Raw genomic sequence first — 23,763 nt, 5'->3', positions numbered from 1 at the left:
GACGAGCACTATGGAGGTATTATTTTTGGTGTGTCTTTTTGGACGAAGAAAAGTGAGGCCCATTTGCAACCGTCATATGGACATGCAGTGCGGCACGGATCCTGCTGTAACTCAGAGAAGGCACGGAGGACTCCCAGCCCTTAGTCGACAACAGGGTGAGTAGATAATGAGTGAAATTTGAATTTTGGGTGAACTATCCCTTTAAGCTGAGGAGTCAAAATTATGCAGGGGTTGTCAATGCTAACATGTTGAAGTTAAAGAGTATCATTTCATCATCAGCCTGGGAAAATGGAAATTGTAACAGTTATGTTTTCTCAAACAATATGAATTATTCAGATGTGATGTCTGTTTACCTTTTGTTAATTGTAGGAAGTTTTTCAATCACTGAGATTTCACTTATGTATGGTTTGTTTTTTGTTTTTTTTTGCAATTCAGTGACTGATGTGTCTACAAAAATATCCTGAAAGGGTAAAAATGTTCATCGCAAGTTGCCAGAGGACCCTTTAAACACCAAACGCCTACAGACGTATTGCATGTACAACACACAACACAACAAGCTGCCTGATGACAGTGAGGAAGCAGGTTAGTATGAAGCGGGTGAGACCCATTGATCAGGATTTTGGGGATCAAATTAGTCACCAGGAGCAAGTGTAGCCTTCTAGTTACTGAGGTTTTTTCTTTCCTTTACCCTGCTGTTCACACTGCTCTAACAACACATACACAGTATGTACCCAGGAAGTGTAGAGTTCAGAAAAGCAGGTGTTTTGACAGTGCGTATGACAACATTATAGTCTTAAGTTGTCACTCAGAGCCTCGGTGTAACTTACTTTTGGTTTCATGAGGGGGGGCACCAGGGTTTTGGAAGGAGGAGGCAGCAAGCTGGAGTATGGGTGCAGAACCAGGGTGATTGTCTGATGGCAAGAGGGGGGAGAGGGAGAGGGGGGCGAGGGTGGGAGAAAGTGAGTGAGAAAGAGGTGTTTTAATGGATAGCTCACTCAAATTACAACATGACCCGGATGAATGGATGGACGTGTACTGTGGCTGTGAATCTTCAGCTCATACAAGAATCATCCATCAAACCAGGCATGCGTGCAAGATGGGTAAACTTGCCCATCAGGAGTTGGGTGGATGGTGGTGCAAATAAGACACGTTCAGCAAAGCGTTAGACATGAGGAGAAGGCAAGTGGGTCAAACAAATGCACAGGAGGTGAGATGTGTTGTATCCACTAGAGGGCGATGGTGGATCATACACTGACAAAGACGTATGAAAAGCATCCCCCAAAATGAACCAGGAGGAGGTTTCCCCAAACTGAAAAAGAGTCGTCATCATGTCATGGTCCAAAGAGTCGAACATTTGTAGTATTGTCTGTGTATCACTCTGCATAAAACTGGAAATACCCTACAGACCTCACTGACAAAGTACTGTCTGGTTCCTGTTGATTACTTGAATGGGATACTTGAAAGGCCAGTTCTGTTCAATTTAGCAAATTGATTACAGCATAATGTAATTAATTAAATCAATCCTAGGAGGATAGGCCTCTCTCAGACAGTAGCAATTATTTTCAAGTAAAGTTGTTGGACTTTTTGCTCTCTTACTGGATTTAACATGTAATTGTTTCCTGTTTCTAAATCATTATAAAGGTGCTGATGTACGAGGCCAATTCGCTGTAACAAGTATTGGTCAGGCCCCTGGCTCCCTGTTAAATGGTAAAATGATTTTTGGTACCAATTAGACAAACAAGATAGAACTTGTTAATGACTAATCTTTAAAAAGAAAAGGTGCTGGTAGGTCGATCTTGCTCCAATCAGCTACAGCCACACAAGCTGCACTAATTAAGCTGCATCTCCTTTGTTTAATCTATTTAAAAACAAACAAGTGAAAACAAAATGTTGTGGTTTTACAGAACTGCTGTTTTCCCATGATTCCCGTCTGTGTACTGACATAAAACTGCCAGGTTCAAGCTGTGAACCATTTTATAATGAACAGACTGAGTTTCTCATTCTGCTCCACATCCATGTTGGACTATTTCCTTCAAATGGGACAGACACTGACTACCAAGAATGTGTTAACTGCTGGTACCCAAGACATGAACAGGACATTAATGTATCATTAACATGTGTGTTCAGTGATCAGTGTGCCCATTCACACTGTTGTTTTTAACCATTTGACAGAGAGGTCAGTTGTCAATGAGAAAATTGGAGAGAGAGAAAAAGCTGAGGAACTTCACGCACTACGCACAACAAAATTAAGTTTTATCAATTTGAAATAATAAAATGTTTTCAGTTCATACTGAAACTGTGTTGGTACAAATCAGACTGTGACAGAGGACAGCAGTGGAGTTGCTCCTTCAGTGTGGTACAAGATGCATTGACATTTACACTGCTTAAAGAATATGGTCACATGTGGGCCGACCACCTCTGAATGTGGTCCGAGTGATCAGGTCTAAGATGCGTCATCTGTGACACGAGCTGAACAGATGTTTAATACCAGGTGTGAGCAGAGTCTAAAAGGCACAGGAAACATTAAACTGACAACTGACTAATAGGAAGTATTAGTATTAGTAGAAAAAAGTCACATTTGGAGCTGCTGTGGTTACCATAGTGATGCTTGATCATGGCAACCCTCACTCTCATTTCATGGCCCTACTGCTGCACTTAGACTGTAATTTAAAGGCCAAATCCGCATGATAAACATAAACTGCCGTGTGTAATGTTTATACTGCAAAGTCTGCCAGATTATTCCCCCTTCCCACTAATACAATGCAGACTCACCTCATAATTACAGTGAGTACAAGCCAAGAGCACTAGGGCTGGGTGAGTAATCACGCTGCTACCTAACACCAACAACAACTAACAAAGACCTTGTTAGTGTGTTAGAGGCAGTGTGCTTCGCCTGAGATTCACTTACTGTCTAATAAACAGCCACGCCAATAGATTAAATGGCAAAAGTGAGCAACTAACACACTTCTGAGGTAGACAAGTATAATGTTTAGGCTTTAATCTAATTTTGTTACTGTATGCGTTTCCCACCATGTTCTATATTTACATCATTTCAGTGGATCGGTTTCTGCCAAATCCAATATAATAGACTGTTTGTACATCCTTAACTGCTGAACACTTGGTGCAAACTGACGCAAAGCACACAGTTACGACACTTACACATTGATCAGACAGTAATAGGTCACAAGGGTAATAGCGAGAAAAAGAAAGAACATCACTGCTGGGACTGTGCTCTTCATTACAATCTTATGACAGTAGTTAAGCTAACTGGGTCATTCAAAGTTGATTATTGCATTTGGAGAAGCATGCACATTTTGGGATGCCAGTGTGAGGGGAGGAAAAAAAACTGGACAGGCTGACTCTATGGATTTATTTTAGCACTTCTTGGGTGCAGTTCTGGATGTTGAAAATGATTGATTATGGGGTTAATGTTGTGGTTTGCAGAGGGAGGAAAATGACTTACTGGTCACTGGGGCTGCGTTGTTTGGAGTGTCGGCCCTCAGGTACTGTGTGGTCTGAGTGGATGGCTGAGATAGGCCCTGCGAGCTCCCACTGTCACTCACACTGAAAGAAGAAAGGAAGAACATGGTGTTTTCATTAAAAGGCATTTAATAGTACTGGTTCAACCAATCAGGCTGCTCCATTAGTAGGATATGTAGAGTAGAGTAGAGTAGAGAATACTTTATTCATCCCTAGGAGGGAAATTCAAATTAGTCTAGTGGCTCACATGACAATGACACAAAAAAGAAAGAAAGATGGAGCAGCTGTCCATTGATTGTTTGTTGAACTGAAGTTAAAGGGACTACGAGGAGTTTCGGAAAGCAAAGTGTTTTCACACTACATTTCCCATGAGCCTCTGCGTGCACGGTGAAATTCTTGGACCGGCGCAAAAGCGAAAACATTGAACACCTAGCTGAGATGAATGCTAACTGACAGATAGAGGGGGTGCTGATTTAACTATTAGAGATTTGGGGATTGCAGTTTGTGGTAAAAAAAAAATATTTACAGTGTAAAAGCTGTTTTAAGTTCATTTGCTATTTTTGCTTGCAAGAATTACATCCTTGATTATCAAAATAGGGCTCAGCAGGGGCTAGCGTTCAACTGGATCAGAAACTTGATTCTAAAGTTGAAGCATCTAAAGCTGACAGACCATGTTTGTACAATTTGAATTTACGACCGTCTTGGTGGCTAACCGCTCCACATCAGTGTCAGGGGAAGATGTTCTGATTTCATTTCACACCGATATCTGATAACCTGCGAAGCTGCCTACAGCCATCTGGAGCAGAGATTACAGGAACTAAACAGCAAAGCTAAAGCACAGGTTTCAACTTGATATAATTGTCTCTGTGGAGATGACCTATTTTTGTTGGTCTTTGAACAGAGGGATTTTGCAGAAAATAGTGACATAATTTTCACAAGTGACAGATACAGGGCTGCACATCTACTTAGCCATGCTCTGGTTTTCATCAGGTTCAGAGTGAGGGTGGTTTCCTTTGCTGATAGGCAGTACAACAACGAGTGTGATGTCTTTGGAACAGAGACACAAAGGAAAGAAACAAACCTGTCCTCCATCTCCACTCTCTTCATGCTGTGCAGGTGCAGGATGGCCAGGATGATGGCCACGAGGAAGATGACAATGCAGCAGACACTCACACTTATGTAGAAGACCTGAGTGGAGCTGGTGGGGGCGGCCACACCATCTACTGCTGAAGACAGGCAACATGTTCACAATGGATAAAAAGGAGCATTTGGCAGCGATAGCATCAACGTATAGGAAAGACCATGTGGGGTATGAGTATGACAATTGTCAGCAGCGCTAATATGAAACAAGTAGAGCATAAATATGAGGTAAGGCAATGGGATAAAGAAATGAGTGAAAGAGAGTGGGGAAGAAAATATAAGTGCACTCCACTTAGGTTTAATGGAGGCCTGGAATAGTAGAGGCTCAGCTGAGGATCCAGCGTCTGAGAGCTTTTCTCATCACCTCTCTAAAAGCCTCCGAGGGCCCCAGGTTCCTTGGGCCTACCCAAGCAGAAGGGAGACAACCCACTAATGGTGCTTTGTTACAGAGGTAGTGGGCTCACAAAGAGAACAAATCCCACTGGAAGAGGACAACCACTCCAAAGGGGGTGGGGGCTGACAGAGCGCATTTCTCTCTGTGCCCTGCAATCATATGCCTTGGTGGTGGAAAGTTTGACTAATATGTGCAACCACTATGGAGGGAGACTTGTCAGTACTAATCCAGACGCTGTCTTATCAGGGCTGATGCCACCTATGATAGCAGGAGCTGCTGGAGAGGGAGAAGCAGAGCAAGATGAGAAAGGAAGATTACTTACTGTCAGGCCGCTGAAGAGTGTTATTGTTGAGAGGAATGGGAATCTTGGGCTCGGTGTCTATTCCTGTTCACAAAGAAAGAAAGAAAGAAAGAAAGAAAGAAAGAAAGAAAGAAAGAAAGAAAGAAAGAAAGAAAGAAAGAAAGAAAGAAAGAAAGAAAGAAAGACAGAGTGGGTATCTGATAAATGTATTTCTCAATTCAACTAAAATGTCTCTAACTAGGTTACAATAACTTCTCTTCCACAGACTCAGTATTCCACCACAGCTCATGAACTTAAATTAAGACTGATGCCACATTAAAAAGCACAGCGCTGAAACGCGAGGAAGCCTAACGGAAAATTAAAAACACCAGAAAGACTAAATGTCTGTCTCCAAAAGTAGTGAGCTGAGCATTTCTTTCTCAAAGCAACTAGATTAATGTCTCTCCCTCCCATTAGAGGAAAATACAATGAAACTATTGTTACTTCATATTAAATCACATTACTGTCATAAATGTCTAATAATGCTTGGTACAAATATTGACGAGATTAAAAAAAAGGATAAAAAGCAATTGTGAGGCTTGTATTTTACTAATCAGCATCATCCATCCATTTATTCTCCATTCTGATGAGTGTGGACTGGAGGGGACTGTCCCACTCAGAGACTTTGTGAGAGGCCCCTCGGCAAAAACCTGAAAACCTGAGAGCTCCTCAGATCGTAAAGAGCTTTTAGCTGAAAAGTTCCAGCCGTTGAAAATGTCGAAGAGTGCGTGAGCTCCGGGTGCGATTATAAAACGGTGAGCTCATGTCATTGTTTGTCCTCTGCTGCAACACCACAGGAACAAAGTTGACAGGCATGAATGCTCCACATACATTTTCAACCATACAAAGACTCCGTTATGGCTGCTAATTTGACTCATGCTCAAAATAAGATGGAAATAAATTTGTTTCCATGGGGCAGACGGCAAAAAGCCTCTCGGCCACATGTAATTATCTTCAGGCTGTTTGAAAATAGCACAGAACTGAACACAGGCTGTCCATCGCCCACTGAAACTCTTGAAAGTATCGAACACACCGATAATAACATTAAAGGTTATAGCTACAACTTTTTCATCAAAACGATACATTTTTTCAAAAATAATACTTGTAAAGTTTTATAAATTTTGACGGGTCCAAAATATATAAATATTTACATCTGGTTACGTTGGCAACATCGACATGAAATGATCTCTGTGCCAACAGCATTAGTACGTTGATGTCACGTGAGGCGGAGCTCAGGCGGAGCCAGATCCTGATAGCTCTGTGGAGAAAACGTCATCGTGCTAATGCTAATGCTAATTAACGCTCAGCCGGTACTGTAACGTTTCCGGTGCAGGCGTGATGCTGCAGGTTTGTCGGGTTCATCTGCAGGTGAGTTAGTGTGAAATGATTCAGATGTGTTTCCAGTACGCTGTCAACAACGGTGCTGCTGCTCGTTAAATACGGTTAGCGTTAGCTTAGCTTTAGCTACTAGCCGCTCCCTATAGGCGTACCTGGCAACCAGTACAATTGAAGGCTGCTGCTCTATGGCACCTAAAGAAATCTGCTCTGACAAAAAAAAGTGGATAAATGATAAGAGCTGAAAAACAAAAACATCCAGTAAAGCTGCACCATGTGATTCATCTGCAGACAGCTGCAGATTTTCACCGGTGATGCAAACGCGCACATGGTTCCATTCATACTACAAAAGAGCGCCTGTGTCAGTCTGACGAACCACACATTTGGTGGCAATGATGCCAACTGCTATAAAAACAATAAGTAGAGGAGGAGAACAAGAGGAAGGCAGAGAGAAAACATATGATGTGTGACCTCTTAACAAGAATTGAAGAGTAGTTCCAGGAGTTCGACGTCATCTGGTTGTCTCCGTCATATAAACGCGGGTAACGTTGGATCTCATCACACAACCTCTCGTCAAAACAAGAATCAGTTTTGCTTCACGGAGTATGCTGTCATGTGCTTGCTATGTGAACAGTCTGAGTGGACGCAAAGTTTGGGCTGTACTTGGATTGTCCGCATGGGACTTCGTGCAGACGTGGCTGGATGAAGACTTTTTCCATCTCAGACCCTCGCAGACATGCAAGGTATGAACTGTTTGGACACTTACTCTTATAGCACATTTTCCTCCTCTTGAAGTTGAGCACTGTGTAGTTGTTGGCATGAACGGTCAGATTGAGCTGCACTGTCACAACAGCCTCTCCATCCACCTTGCCGGAACAAAAGAGGTCCACTCTAAAGACTGGAGGGAAAACAGATGCACATTGCACAAACATCGGTCAGACAAACTTGGTCTCCTGCAGTGCAGGGTACTCAAATACTGAAAAAACAAACATTTACATTACAGACATTTTGTACCAAGCTTGGCCTCAAAAGTTCACTAATGTACATGTTGTTTCATTTTGTTTCTTTAGTCTGTACAAAAACCGAAGGTTAAACCAACATTTCACCTGCTGATTTATTATGTAAACCTCAATGAAACCACACTCCTCAGTGGTGTTTCTGAGTTTTCTCATCCCAACACAGGTTAAAACTGCAGATTTACAGACAGCATTTTTTCTAAATCTGGACACCAGTGCTGTGAAGAGACATTATGTGTGCATGAGTGTGTTTGACAAACCGGAGGGAACACTGGGTAACTCCCCCTGACTGGAGACGTTGCTCCTGGGCTGATTCATGGCAGCCTGGTTCTCCACGTGGAAGCCAAGTCGGTAGTCAACCTATGAACAAACAGAGAGGAGAGATGAAAGTTACCAACACATTAAAGGGGGGCTCTTCTTACGTGTGTGCACAAGTATTCATGTGATTCATCTATAATAATTCCTGATGCTGGGTCTTACTTTTGTCTTGGAGTGCCATGTGAAGTGGAGGCTGTTGGTCTCACTGGGCACAGGCAGGGTGAAGGAGAGCGCATAATGATTCACCACATCATCTCGCACGTAGTAAAGCTCTGCATCCAGGCCTGTGTGAGACATAGGACATAAAATTAAAGCTGATGAGAAAGTACTGAGAAACATGGACATGAAAGACTTCAGTTTACAACTAATTGTCTAATCACACACAAAGAGCAAGTCACAGAAAAAAGGGTCAAATAGCCACTTAAACTGCCAGCTTGGATTGGGGGGGGGGGGGTTCCCCTCAATAAGAGATTGACTAACCACATCTGTTAGTACTTGAGAACTCTTAGTGCCCAAGTGAAAAACTTCAAAAAGTTCAAGTGAGACAACATCCAAAATATGACCGCGATTTTCTCTCCAGGAAACAAAATTGGGTAGGGGAGGGGTTAAGAAGAAGGGAGTCGGATGCCTCAGATAAAGAAAAAAAAGAAGAAGTGGCCTTGCATACGACATCCACAATCTGTTCAAGCACTCAGTCTTCAGTAAATGCATAGCACATGAACAACAGACAGCCCCCATCGCTTTGTGTGTGGTATGTCTTGATCGTTTGCTAAAACAAAACGAAGCCTAAAGAAAAAAGTTTTTCACTGGGTTTCTGTTGCATCAAAAAGTCATCGAAAATCAAATGTGTGCTGGTGAAATCCCCGACCCTGGCCCGGGGCAGTGTGATCAGTCCTTGAAAGCGTCTGTCTGGCAGAGCGGTCTCCGTCTGTGGGTCTCTGAGTATCTAGTTTAAAGAGAGGGGAAGAATGTGCCCAGGCTCCCCCAATACCCCTAGGCTGTTGCAGAGCTCTGGCTCATAGACCTTTCTCACATTGGCTCAATTAAAAACATTCCCAGCCATTTGCCAACTCAGAAGGGGAAGGGGGTATTATGTAAACTAGTATTTAACCAAGCCCAAAGAGTAAGATTGCTGGCTTTCCTTTCCATTAACTAGGAGTTTGAGCAAATTAATCTCAACTCAAGATAGATTTACTGTCCTGGGGCGTTGACAAGAAACTCCTGAAACTAAGATTCAACAGAGTTTGCTCGGGTGATCATCCACTGATAAAGACCAGGAGGAGATGTGGTCGGAAAAACCTCCTGAAAGCAAGCGAGCAAGAGAGAGGAGCTACAGTCCGATTCTCAAACAGATTCCTTTTAAAAGTGTCAGTAAAAAGGTCCAGTTAGGGATAAAACTACTATCTCTATCTGTATCAATCTATCAATCAATCTGTCTATCTGTCTATCTATCTATCTTTCTATCTGCTACTTAAATTATATAAAGAAAATCAGCACATCCTCCTACAAATGTTGGGTTTTTGCATGTAAAATGACAGTTCCAACTGGTCTGCTTCTCTTTGTATCCATCAGCAGCAGAGCTGTTGGCACCTCGGACTGTGAAAAAACTCTGATATTTTGGCTTGACATTCAGACGTCTGGGGTCAATGTCTACCCATCTTTGGTTTTGGAGGGATTTATAACACCTGTTGCAAGGTTTTTAGTGTGGGGCCCTGACTCACACACACACACACACACACACACACACACACACACACACACACACACACACACACACACACACACACACACACACACACACACACACACACACACACACACACACACACACACACACACACACACACACACACACACACACACACACACACACACACACACACTAAGCAGAGGAGAGACAGGCAACTGTAAAATGACAGCAAGATGCTACTACAGACTCACACTGAGCTAATGAAACATCTGCAATAGGTAAATAACTTAAAAGATCTTTAGGTTTTTCTTCTTGCATGACTTCCAAGGAACAAATAGCAGTAGTTATTACTTGTATGTAGTTCATTTACATGAGTAGTAGTACATGTGTTTAACTGTGATTAGAAAAATGATTTTCTTCCACATTGCCCCGTTTTATTCCATGCACCGGCTCTAATGTGTGGACATGCAGGCATGAACACAACCACACAGTTCAGCCTTGTAATAATTGCCTTTCTCATGCTCGGCTCTGTGTACCTCCCTTGTCTCAACATGTGGCCACTCTGCTTTGATACCAATTAAACTATGCAACCAGGCATACAGGCCCAAAGAGCGCCAGTGTGTTCAAGGTTGTCCCTCCCACAGCACCTCAGCCGTCCACCCCAAACTGCTACAACTTCAAAACAGGAAAGTGGAGGAATGACAACAGGAGCCTGTCAGTGTACACAGACTGAGGACAGGGAATAAGTGGTTCCTGAGGTTAAGGAAGTTGAACCATGCACTGTAGTTAAATCCCTGACTCACACACTCACTCTCTGCTCTCTGGGATGGCAACGCAGCTTAGTAGAAGGTGTGCATGTAAACACAGACTCTTGTTTGTTTGGTGTTTGGTCACGACACACAAAGAACCCCACTGCACCACTACACCGTTGGCATGACAGATGGAGAAGTTGTTCTAATGCTAACACATTTGTGAAATGCAAATGGAAAATAACTTGGCAGGATTTTGTTTTGAGGGATTATTTCCTGCTGGACATTTCCATTCCTCTCCGCCGGTGTCAAGTGATTAATGACAGTCAAGGCAGAGCAAAGAGTCACCTGCACTGGCCTGAAATCACTAAACGCCAGCTCGCTTCAGCATTACAGATAAGAAAAGTAGAGAATATCAGTCATTTCCTAATGATAACTGTAATTGATATTGTGAAAATTGCTTATCATACTAAATAAAATAAATGGCACCTAAACACATCAAATCATCTGTAGTATATCATTATTTTCAGATATGGAACATCAATACCTCAGGTTATATGCAGCAATAAAGAGCAGCCTTTCTTTTACACACCAACAACAATGATGCCATGGCCACTGCACTGAGCCAATGCTGTCTCTCTCATTGGTCAGTCTGAGCTGAGCTGATTCTTTTGACACTCAGAAGCAGAACGCATAGAGGTGTTGCCTTTCATGCTCTTTTTAAGTATAATATATACATAGAATAGAAATACAGCAGAAATAATCCAAAGTGTTCTTTTTAATCAACAGTGTTCTTTTAGCACTCCAGTACATTAAACAACTTTACTTGTAAATGCCTGCTCATATCCCTTTATTAAGGAAAAATACATTATTTCATAAATTTTCATTGCACCCATAAAGTTCTTTATGCCCTCCTAAATTTCTCAACTCTGGAGCAGATGTGCTGTTAGAGAAAAGAGCACCAAGTCCTGATTAAGCACATGCTAACATGTACAACTATGTTTGGATAAAGCTAAGCTACAGTGATGCATGGTTTAGCCCACAGTGACACGCAGCCATGAGAACCATCTGTTAAAATCAGTGCTACGGTTTATGTTTGTCATGCACAATTACACGATGTGACACTGTTTATAGAAAAATGTGGTGAAACTCATCATCATAAATCAGCGATGTGACTTGATCGACGGGTCACACACTGTACCGCTGCAAAATCTGAATCACGAGGCAGCGCACCGTTACTTCTGTTAGTCATTGTTGCTGTTTTCTTGGATGTGAAACAGCTACCTGAGGTTTTACATACAGCTTTTAAAAACCTGTCAGCCAGTGACAGCAGACTCACTGAACGGATTCAGTATTAGACTTGATGCTGTGCAGGAGATAACATAACTTTTCATGGTTGAGCTGCTTCCAATATTAGGGTTAATGTAAAGGAAACATTTCCATCGTGATTACTTCAGTCATTGTGATGATGAGGATTTTAGTGAGGGACTGGGCTATTAAAAGGGCCTGTCCGCCTGAAATAAAATGGTGATGAGCAACATGATTAAAACGATTAGTTGTGAAAGAAGTGTGATTAATGTACAAAATCAGTCAATCAAAAAAATAAGTGTCACAGGAATGAAAGAGCATCACAATAAAACTGTAACATGACTGAGACCAACATGCAAACTATTAGAGAATAGGTTCAGTTTCTTACAAGTCAAGTTTTAATAGGATATTAAATATAATATTACTTTGAGTGGGGGAGTGATTGGTCGCTGTAATGATTAAGGTTGTGCTGACAGACGCTGATCCTCTACAATGTTTAATGTGATCGCTAGTAGCTTGTTCAGAGTTTATGTGAATGCTCTGATCATGAGATGAGTTTATTTAGTTTAGACAGCCATAAAATGTAGGCTATTTGTTATCCTACTGTGGCTGTGTGCACTACAAGAAAGGACAAAACAACACATGTCAAGACAATGACTTGGAAAAGTGTCATTTTCTGACAGCCAATTACATAATTAGTCAAGCCATAATGCTTGAGATGAACAGTGTGTAAAGAAATGTGCTGCTCAAACTAAGACCAGTGATGTGACACATAAAAATAATTTGTTCTTTTCAACTTTAAAAGCATATTCTAGTCAGCATATAAGGTGGAAATGATTAGCAGTAACTCGGATGGAAAAGTAAAGAAGATGCACAACGTTTGTTTGAGCAAGATTTAACAGTGAGCTAATCACATGCCTTCCTCCACTCAACACCCTGCTGGCATTCCTAGAGTACCAAACACATTATACCTCAGAGCTGCCCAGTACAATCAGTCCACTGCTGCTGCTGGCCTCAGAGCAGCTCCACCGGGGTAGGATTTAAGTACTTTGCTCAAGGGCACATCGACACTTTTTCTCAACCGTGGGGCGGGGATATAGGATTTCTCACTCACTGGTTCCTCCCATATTTTCCATATAGACTCAGAGACTCAAAGTGACATGCTGGACAATAACAGTGGATGATTTTGTCTTATGATGTCTTAGAAACATCGTCTACAGATGTGAAAACATCACATTAATGACACTTTTGGCTCTGCAGTGTTTTAGGTTGACAACATGCAGCCATGGACCATGATGTGGACTTTGAAAGAGGAGAACAACAGGTGGCAGTGGCCAGGTGGAAAGGTCCAGGACAGATATAACAAAGACCCTCTTGTGTGCGCAGTCGTCACTTTACCTCCCAAAGCCTCCATCCCTGAGCGCTCAGGAGATAAACACTCCCTCCAGCCTCTCACTGGGACGATACAGGCCACATTAACCAAGGAAGGAGAAAATGAGGGCCAGCGTGAAACTCTATCAACTGGAAACTCCACACAAATCCACAGGCATGAATGAGGCAAGGGGAGGGGTGGTGGCGGTGGTGGTGGTAATGTACAAAAGATCTCAAGGTCTAAAATATCAAACACGCTGGAAAAACTACAAACTGAAGATCCATTTTGGTCTAAGACTGAAAAAGAGAGCATGTAAAATAGCTCAACGCTAAAATCTCTGCGGAGTGATGAGCAGCTCAGTCTGTCCGCTGACAAGTACAAATAAGCCAGGGTGGAAAATGAACAATGTCATTATTGCCCCAGTTTTCAAAAAGCAGGGTCATTCACGGCCACCAGAGTTTTACCATGAGAACAGCAGTGAACTATCACGCATGGGGGAAAAAAAACATTTTACAATCTGAAAACAAGCTCAACCGAGACAATCCAGAGACATGTTTTAAATTTCCTGTACTTGATGAGTCATGATGAGAAACAGTATGGGAATGCTACATATAAGAGCTGATGGAAATGAACAGGAGGGTTCGCTACATTAATCAGCATGTTAAACCCCTACAACACCACTACACAACCACAACAAACAAACAATAAACATGTAAAAACAACAACAACAACAAAACTACAATACCAGTATATGTGTTTAAAATAGCATGTTATAATCCATAAACAAAAAAAAGGTATAGAGCAGTGATGTTCAAGGAAATTTAATTTTAGCTTTGGGTTCTCAAATAGCCACCCTTTGCTATAATAACATCCACTCTAATATGAGGCTTTGGGTCAACAATTTTCAGCAGGAAATCACCTGACATGCCGTCACAGCTCACAGTTAGTTGGCAGACTTGCAGGCCACGAGCGGCCTACTTCACTTCTGTCAGGTTTGTCCCACAGAAAGTCTGCAGAGTCAGGGATACCGCTAGTCATAAATTTTAAGCGTCACTTTAATCTTTATCAGAATCAAAAGCATTTCTATCTTCCTGATAACAAACAGCTAGTATCTAATCAAATTCTTTCATTGTGTTAGGAATGTGATGAATATCGAAAACAACTTTCCAATAATGATTTACTTCAAGAGATTAAAAACAAACATGATCAACAAAGTGAACAATGATGCAGGACAGAGCAGAAGCATCAGCTTCTCCAGTGAGGAGATGCACAAACACATATGAAAGCATCTCCCAGCTGGAAGAGAAACACACATTAAGTCACAATCTCTGTGGTTTTCTTTGATTCACATCAAAGAGACCATACATCAATTTCCCTCTTTTATTTCATGAAGTGCCCCGAGGGCAGACGAGGATGAAGGCAGGGAGAGGGATCTGAGCGAGGTCGTCTGCTGCCGTCCCATTATAGGCACCTCACTGATGCTTGTTTGTTGCTCAAAGAGGCTCCCTGGTTTACTCCACAAATATTAAATGGTTTCCTGAAGAAATGATTAGCTGTTTGTGGCAGAATGATTTCATCTGGAGGCGACTAAAGGGTCACGTTAAAGGTCTCACACACACGTCTTTACTCTTCTATTTTAGGATGCTGTTTTACATGGGAGCTTTGTGAGTAACGCAGCGGTGTGAAAGTCTGAGCTGTGTGTGCTCAAGGTCAAATATTTTTTTAGATTTAGTGAAGTGTTTGTCCAAACATACACGTACAACATGCCTCCCTTTTTAGAAATGCTACAGAAACCAGAGGGCTCGCTTCTACCGTTTCTCCATTTCCACAACACAACAGCAAAATTAAATCTGCACAGCTCAGGCAACAAGCGGTAAAACCCGACATCTTTTAACATTTTGCTGTCAAACGAACACACGGGAACGAAAAAGACGATAGCATATTCTCGATTTTGATTCTAACAGAGTGGCAGCAGCAACTTATAAAGCAGGTTGTTGCTTTAGAGAATCTCCTTTGAGCGCGGCAGCTCTTGGACAAAAGAGGTGAAAGCAGGGGCTCCTCTATTCAACCACAGGATCCTTGGAGAGTGGCATGAAGGAAATGAATACTGCTGCCAATCACTCCTCACTGTTCACAGGCTCCTTTTAAAGCGCCTGTGTAGAGGCAAGAAGTTTGCTCTATAGTGAGGGAGGAAAGACAACGATAAGTCTCACTGAGATTTATAGAGTTTATTACAGAATCGCATATCAGATTAGAATGAATGACCAGCAATAGTCAGCAATGATCATCAAAGAGATTCAGAGATAAGTCTCGCTATTCGGCCGAATCGGGTGCAGTGTCTTTCAACCGCGGGGGTCTCAAGAGACTGGACACACACAGGGTTTTTTTTATTTTTTTATGACAACCTGTTTTTGCTTTTATGTTTTTATGTTCTTATGTACCTGTTTTCAACTGTGTGTCTTTGTCTTATACTATGTATTCTGCTGATTTTACTGTGAAGCACTTTGTGAACTCCTTATGCTATAGAAATAAAGTTTACTTACTTACACTGATCTGATTTTTATACAATGATGATGATCACATGTTTATCTAGACAGTTCGAAGTACAGAGTATGTCTGGAAATTAAACATATGACGTTAAGCATTATTTGCCGAAGAGGTACATGCTTATTTGTTTAATAAGAACAGTTTGACCAAAAAGGACAGAATCGATTATAAAATTGTTGCACCACACATGAGAGAAAAAACAAGTCCTGCTTTGCCGTTTAGCTCTTTGGCGGAGGGGAGGTAGACTGGTTGTCCAACATGCACTTGGCTCTTCACAATATATGGACACTAGTTTTACACACTTTTTGTTTTTTTGCATGTGTGCGTGCTTGGTCAGAGGAATTATGCCCATTTCTGACCTTCTCACCTGACTGCGGTGAGTGGAAAAAATGAGCACATTGCCTTGCTTTTCCTACTCAGAGGTCACAGTTAAATAAAACAGAAAAAAATGTCTTTTCCTAGAGATTTTGACATGTGTGGTAGCTGTATTGCCAGGTGGAGTTTGTCTCATTAAAACCTGTCATCAAGTGTAGCTGCTGTGCAAAACATGTTTCCTCTTCTCAGAGCTAGAAAAGCACTGGAAAAACTGAATTTAGTAAGAAACTGTTTGTCTATACAACACTAATTCTGGTTGGGGACTGGGGAGCTGTGGTTTTTCTTTAATGGGCAAAAAAAAAGCCTAGGAGTACTATAGTAAGCATTAGGACTAGTGACACAGTAAGCATGCCATGCAGGGAGTAGAAAACAGACTCTCTTAGAGCGTACTTTCCACCAAGAAAAATTCCTCAGAGTAATGTGTTAGGGAACAAGACCACTGCTGATTCTACCATGGAAAACTGGGCTCAAAAACTCATTATTATAGGAGACAGCAAATAATGTCCAGAATGTACAGAAAGAAAAAAAACAAACTATATTTACTTCATCCACTGATCATGTGAATGGTTAGAATGCCAGGAAACAGAGAGAGAAAGAAAGAAAGCTATTGAAGCCTGTTAAAATGTGTAGCTTGAGTCACTGTCTTCATGAACATGGTCAGAGGTTTGTCCTGGCCAAGAACCGTGGCGTGAAGCAGCGTCTCTTTAGCCACTGAGCACACAATAACTGCCACAACAATTTCAATTAAAATAGACCTGGAATTAGAAAACATTCACATTTAACACAGACTCATGCAATAAGCATGACGAATATCTGTGCTTTTAGACCGCTGGTCTAACAAAACAAGACGTTTGACAACATTTCTTCAGATTTTTGAAACAAAAAACAGCTCAGTGTTTATGCTTGATGCATTCGAGTGCTGAGATTTCACATTCATGAATATTCACGATTAAACAAAACCACTGCAACAGGCGCATACTTCACTGCTTGCAGCTGACAGAGGCTAGCATGAAACAGAGGGTGGGCCTGCCACACACCCACCACTCAGAGAGGAGCAGTGAAGGCTGCCAACTGGAGCAGAGAATGAAAAGTTAGCAGTACGGCTGTGAACATCTCCCCTGTGCTTTCCAGCCAGTCCAGACTCTCAGGCAGGAAATTACAGGATCAAGGTCACTGTCCTTGTTAGTTAATGGTTTAATATTACATTAATTACTGTACAAGTGATTTTCTCATATCTCCCCTTTTGAATATATTCAATTCAAAGGAAGGATCCTAATCCTTGTGCATAGATGTTCAGCACAGGCATCGCTACATCATGAGACAGGTGGGGGCTGTACGTTTGAGAGATCTGGTGCTGCTACTGTCATGAAAAGGTGAGTTTGAGTTTGGTCCATATGTTTCTCATTGTTGTAGTAAACAGCTGAGTCGCACACTGAGACGGTGGTTTTTTGGCGGGCGTGGGGGTGGGGGGTGTAATTGGTTGTTCGGCTCTGCTTGCCTATCTATAAAAGTCACCGCACTCCACTGGTAGAGAACACCAGTGAAGTCTGAGCGATCACAATGTACCTTTGTGGTGGGCACCCTGCGTAAGAGGGACCTGAACAAAAACATTTCTCAAAAATAAGAAATTGTGTGTAAACTGTTAAAAAACAACAACTATTGAATCTGTAATCTGACGGCTATGTGATGTGGAACCTTATTAAACTTGGATTTCAAAGTGGTCTCATCCATTTGTACATCCTTGATGTGAGAGCAAAACAAACTATTTTTCATTAAGTTATCTGACATGTAATAACTTATATTTGAGAATGAATGAACCTTCTGCTTGGACATACAAACAAATGTGTCAACACTCAGAGTCCTTTGGATGTAAATGGAGTAATTATGCCTATAAGCTTCAAAAGGCAAAGCTTATTAAAAAAGGTGCATGCACACATGTTTATTTAGCTCCCACAGACATGCACATATGGTTTTCTAATTATATTGATGACTTGTGGGGTTTTACCCTGTGCACTTGTCTTGTTACATTACATTTGAATTTGCAGCTAAAAATGTGGTTTTGTAGATCAGATTATTCTTATAAATATTTAATGAAAATCGTGCAATTCTCTCTGTTGAGGCATTTCATGCTTAGCGTTTATTAGCTCAGGTAACGCAGCCTCAAGGGTGTTATAAGCTCCTGATAAATCAACATACACACAACAAGATGAACATGACCAATCCTACTCATAATGATAGAAAAGACACAAACATAAAAAATAAATCTTAGAGCTGTGATTCATCATCTATCTTTTTTAATCTTTACTAAACTTCACTCCAGAAATCTACAACTTAAACACGTCTGAATCAGTGACGAGGCTTTGTAGCCTGGCCACAAGCAGCTCCTCAGCCCTCACTCTTGGTTCATACCAGGACAATAAGCTACGTTTGTAAAAAAAAAAAAAAGAAAAAAAGAAAGAAAAGAGAAGTATTTTTTGGAGTTAAATCTGACTTGAGTAATTGAATTGTGAAAGTGCGAGCTTTGAGACAATTGAAATCAGGGATGTGGGGTCAGAGACGACGGCTCATGTGGGAGCTGAGGGTAGGAATGCATGTGTGGAGTGGGAGTTTTTCTGGACAGATAGTTCACTAGTCATTACTCATGTGCAAAAACAATCAGGGATGCTGCCTGGAGTTCAGTTCATCCCTACACAAACACCACTGTATATGCTAAACCAACTATATTCAACTCAGGCATGACGTTTTCCTGTTCCTTAGCAACCCCTCGAGAGTCAGGTGGTTTGGTAAAGTTATCAGAACGAAAGAATCCCGAACCGACAGTCCATCTGCCTCCGAGACCACAGTGAGACCACATACTGTAGCTTTGTGATATGCTTTTCCTATCACAATAACGTCTCGGTGCTTTATTGGCAAATACAATTTTATGACCGGGTAGTTAAAATGTATAATTAACAGAAATCGTGTAGGAGATAGATGATATGGAGACAGTAAAGTTTAAGAAACTTTCAAGAGGACTGTAAAAGGTTTTAAAAGGTTAAACATGGTTATGGAATTATCCAGTCTGACAGTTATGTCTTATTGTCGATATACTCCAGGCCTTCACAGCATTAAACAAGACGTCTACTGAGTAAACCCGTGTATACTGGCTATACTTGCTTATCTATGCAGGCTAGAGTCACAGTCTCAAGTGAGATAGGGCGAGGGTGAGGTTCAGCCTGGACAGGTCAGCAGTCTGACTCACAGGGGCCGACACAGAGACAAACAACCTCACACACTCACAGTCACACCTATGGGCAATTTAGAGTCGCCAATTAAACTAACGTGCCTGACTGTCTTTGAACTGTGGGAGGAAGCTGCAGAGAACCCACACAGGCACGGAGAGAACATGCAAACAGAGTGTTTTCGCTGTGAGGGTGCGTGAACCACTGCACCACGGTTACTCGGGGGAAACAATTCACTCTTTTAGTCTGTTGCTGAGGCATCATGCTCTGTCTGAAAAAAAACCCAGATGTTAAAAAAAGCCCCACTACAGGCTTTGTTCTCAGCAGATATTTTGACTTGCTATTGGATGTGTGCTGCTAATAACGATAACGTTAAGTGACCCATAACGCCGTGACAGTGCGACGGTGAGCCAGCATGCACGACAGATGTTTTTCACCGCAGGCTCTTTGGCGAGTCAACCAGGAATAGAAAAAGTGTAATTAATAACATTGTGTGTGTGTGTGTGTGTTGTGCATGCTTGCTGTGTGACACATCTCACTAAAAGGCTTTATGGAATGCAGTCTTTGTTGATGATGGACATACCTGTGATGTTTCCTACTGTGACAACACAAAATGTCTGCTGTGGAAAAGGTAAAATGCCAGATATCAAACATCATAGCCTCATCCAGCCCACCGGTCCTGGTCCTCACAGCTGAGCAGCAATGTTTAGTACACCGGCGGACACTCCTATGGTAAATACACAACTCTCCAGATACACCCAAAAATGTTAACAGGCGCAACCCGCTGTGGTTTTGAAAAACAATTTCAGAAGATTACATTCCTTTTTTTGTCAACAGGAAGTTGTATGTCTATACTGTACGTCGTGTACACACACAGAAACCGTTGCAGAGAAAACTAATCTTTCAAAGGGTTTGCCATATGGTGCTGTGATGCATGCCGCTGAATCCGATTTCATGCCCAAGCTCAAAAAGAGCAATAAGCGGCTTTTCAGTCAGGAAAAATTATAAATACGCCACACACAGTGGTGTATTGTCTATTCAATTAATGTTGAGTCTGAGGTTTTATAACTATTGCAAGACGTGCTCTGTACCAATTGGTTTGAAAACACAAGCAAACCTTGGTCAACCTAATGAATCTGCAGCGGGACCCTCTGGCGGCTTATCAGCACAGTGAGGTCGATGCCAGCTTCATCTCCCTCCAACATGTTTTTCCTACCACACTGTCTCATGGAAGTTTCTGTCCACACATACTTTTAGCTCCGCACACATAGTTGTCAAACATTAAGAGATTTCTACATATGACCAAGTGAGGTTTCAGGCAAGCCACAAGAGAGGCCCTGGTCTGGCAACACAAGATTAACTATAGAGTGATGGAGAACAAGAGGAACCAAAAGGGACAGAGTCAGCCTACGCTCTAACACCAGACTGATTATATGGAGGGGAAAGAGAGTTGAAATGTTTTCATACAGCGCAATGACTTATACTTTGATGGTATTGTGAAAACGCCAGGGAGCAAAATCCTCCAGTTTACCTATTTACACCTTTTAAAGCACTGCAGTGAATGCAGCAATCAACAACACACAGGAGAGGATCTGGTGTGTTTGCTGATGAATATGATGCTCATAAGTTACGTTATCAGAGGTCCTACACATAACAACAAGCAAACATCTGCACTTCTGTACGATGGCTGCCACTGAACGTCATACAAGTACACACGTCCAGTCCTTGCTGCTCGGACCCAGCTGATACTGTCTCCGGGATAAATGGACAACAGAAACTAATTCTACTGAAACGCACTGAATGCAAAAATGCTGAGATGCCACTTCCAGACATTTCATTCATATAACATGGGTTTTCTCAGTTTACAAAGACATTATACATTAGCACTTATAACCCTTCATTAGACTGCGTGATGGCCATCACACTGTAAATGACTGGTTTCAAACTGCACCTTCAACACATTTACCACAAACCCTAAATTAACAACTTAGGACCAACACAGTCCTGTCTATTTTGCAGGTCTAGCATGTTTTTTAATCCTTGTAGAGTGGCTTGAACACTAACGTGTGTCCCATGCAGCTCCATCATTCAACCCAACATCACTATCAACACACTGGACAAAAATAACCTCCCTGCATTTGACTTTGCAGAATTAAAAGCAGCGACACTCAATCACAGGTATCCTGTTGTAGCTGTGGTTTTGGAGTGTACGGTGAAAGCCCTCTTCCTCCTCCTCCAATATTCCTGGAGATGTATCAGCATACCTTTCTTGATGGAGCCCAAAGTTAAAACACACCACAACTGTAAAGCTGCTTCAAGCCTCGAGTCTGTTTTCTTAATGACGGAACATTTGGCTTTCTTGACTGAGGGAATATTTAATGACATTTACTGCTCACCCAGCACTTCATAGTTACCCTGATTTAAACTCGAGATCCACTCACGACATGTGCAGTTTTTGTCCCATTTTTCACCTTGATCTATTTATCGTTCTTGTATCTATGTGAGATCTCATAAAAATCAATTACTGACCAGCTGGCTACTATTTTTGTGATCACATGAATGGCACAAATCTGTTATAACCCACAGCAAGAGGTCTTTTGGTCTTCTGCTATGTTCTTATTAGAGGCAACTTCAGATATAAATTCTAAGATATCTTTTCAGCACAACAGTATTGTTGATTTTTCCCACAGGTCAGTAACTTAGACTCCTCACTGAACTCATGCTATGAAATTATCATTTTTTACATCCTCAAGGCTGCCACTTCATTTCAAGAGTCAATTACTAGGGGTTAACCACACAATTAGCACACTAATTACAACAAATGATGACTCTGATTATGTGTGCAGCACATGTTGTTCATCTAATATCTCACTCTGGACTTTATAATAACTTTTATTGCTCTAAACTCAAGTTATGAAGTTGTCCCACTGAAACACAGTAAGGGTGAGTTGTGATGTTTCACCAGCTTTACATCCCTCTCTCACCCACACACTCCCGCACACGAAGACTCACTCATTACAACGTTTGAAGACAGCTGACTTTCCACGCAGGAGGCCCTCTCTCTTACCTAAAAGCTTCTTCACCTCCTCCACACTCATGTATATGTTGACGCTGGGGTGCTGGTTGTTGTCGCTGGTGCTGGCGCCCACGGTGCTGCTCGGGCTGGCCAGGCAGCCGGCCCCCTCCAGCAGCAGGAGGAAGAAGAAGCCCCCCAGCCTCCACGGCACCGAGTGCGGCCAACCTCGGGGCTCCGACGGGCTGCCGGAGCCGCGGGTCAAGCCCGACATAGCAGTGGTCCTCTGGCTCACACAGTTGCTCTCGGTGTTCCTCCCCGGTCGCCAAACTCTTTCTCATCCGTATCTGAAGTTAATCCCGGGAGGCGACATTACTAGTTTACTTCACGCCGCAGCGCCACTTGTAGCATTAACTCCTCTCCCACTCAGCCTGTTTTTGTCTTGTCTTCGCTGCTAGCCGAGACGAGCTAAGTTAGCCGGGGCAGGCTAACTCCGGTCGGGCTGTGCTAACTTACCCGTCCGCGGGCAGGCTGCCGTTCAACGCTGGAGCCTGTTACCGGAGATTTACGACGTTTTCCGAGCACATAAACAACTCTCCGGACACCGCCACATGGAGGCGAGTGGACTTTTATCAGGCGAAAAAAGTAGAGGGAGAGAAGTTCCCCACAGTAGCAGAGTGGCTAATACATCCAGCTTTCTCCTCCCGTTGCTTTTTCCTCACTATCTCAGTTTTCACTCGGAGCACGGAGGGGGGGCGGCGGGGGCACGGGAGTGGAATGCTGCCTTTACGTGCTGTCGGAAATATTTCACATTCTGCAACAGTATCACATCATATTCAGTCATATGAAAAGCAATCAAGTCTATGTGTTTAATACAGGTCATATGATTCCACTACTGATAAGCTGTCGAAATAACCAGCACGCTTGCCTTTTGGCATTCGACCATTAACACTTAAAGCGAGACGTACAACTCCAGACACCCGAGCTTCACTGAAGGCAGCACAAAAAAAGAAAAAGAAAAACTCAAGTCGGGAGAACAAGTAGGGATAATCATCTTAAAAATGCCAAAACAGAAATAATGAACTATTTTCATCGAGACCTCCAACACAACACATGGCACCAAGCTTTAAATCAAAAGATTAGACTGAATTAAATGTATTCTGTATTTAGTTTATGATCGTTTCATGGGTCAGATCACTGATCTACAATCACAGGCCCTCAGTGAACATTGGGTGCTACTGAACTATCCTCCTGCTCCTGCTCCTAGAATAAAAAAAATAATATAAGCAACAGGTGCAAACACATGATTTAGTACAGCTTCCAACAGGTCTGAAAATACACCACTTTAGACTGTAGCCTATATAAAAACAGTTATAAAACAATTATATACCAGATAAACAACAATACTGCTGGTTATAGCTGTACTGTAAGTGGTACTACAAAAGTGACTACATATTCTCTCTAT

At 42.1% G+C, this 23,763-nt stretch overlaps 1 protein-coding gene across 3 annotated transcripts in view; it reads right to left on the bottom strand.

Moving 5' to 3' along the window:
* ryk (receptor like tyrosine kinase) overlaps window positions 1–23,021 on the bottom strand; it is a 45,118-nt gene extending 22,097 nt beyond the window's left edge. The window contains exons 1-8 of one of the 3 annotated variants that reach the window (XM_083970587.1): window positions 22,353–23,021; window positions 8,186–8,307; window positions 7,966–8,065; window positions 7,456–7,587; window positions 5,337–5,399; window positions 4,562–4,703; window positions 3,464–3,564; window positions 828–911 (exon numbers count right to left, since the gene is read on the bottom strand). In XM_083970587.1, the coding sequence (XP_083826713.1) occupies window positions 828–911; window positions 3,464–3,564; window positions 4,562–4,703; window positions 5,337–5,399; window positions 7,456–7,587; window positions 7,966–8,065; window positions 8,186–8,307; window positions 22,353–22,572 (964 nt within the window). In that variant the 5' untranslated portion in view covers window positions 22,573–23,021. The remainder of the gene's footprint in view (window positions 1–827; window positions 912–3,463; window positions 3,565–4,561; window positions 4,704–5,336; window positions 5,400–7,455; window positions 7,588–7,965; window positions 8,066–8,185; window positions 8,308–22,352) is intronic. The other 2 variants (XM_083970588.1, XM_083970589.1) reach the window with 2 other exon arrangements.
* Window positions 23,022–23,763: the final 742 nt, after the last annotated feature.

This window comes from Trachurus trachurus (assembly GCF_905171665.1).
Source record: "Trachurus trachurus genome assembly, chromosome: 4".
Lineage (NCBI taxonomy): Eukaryota > Metazoa > Chordata > Actinopteri > Carangiformes > Carangidae > Trachurus > Trachurus trachurus.
The sequence above is the reverse complement of the archived record's forward strand: the minus strand, read 5'-3'. Positions and strand labels throughout refer to the sequence as shown.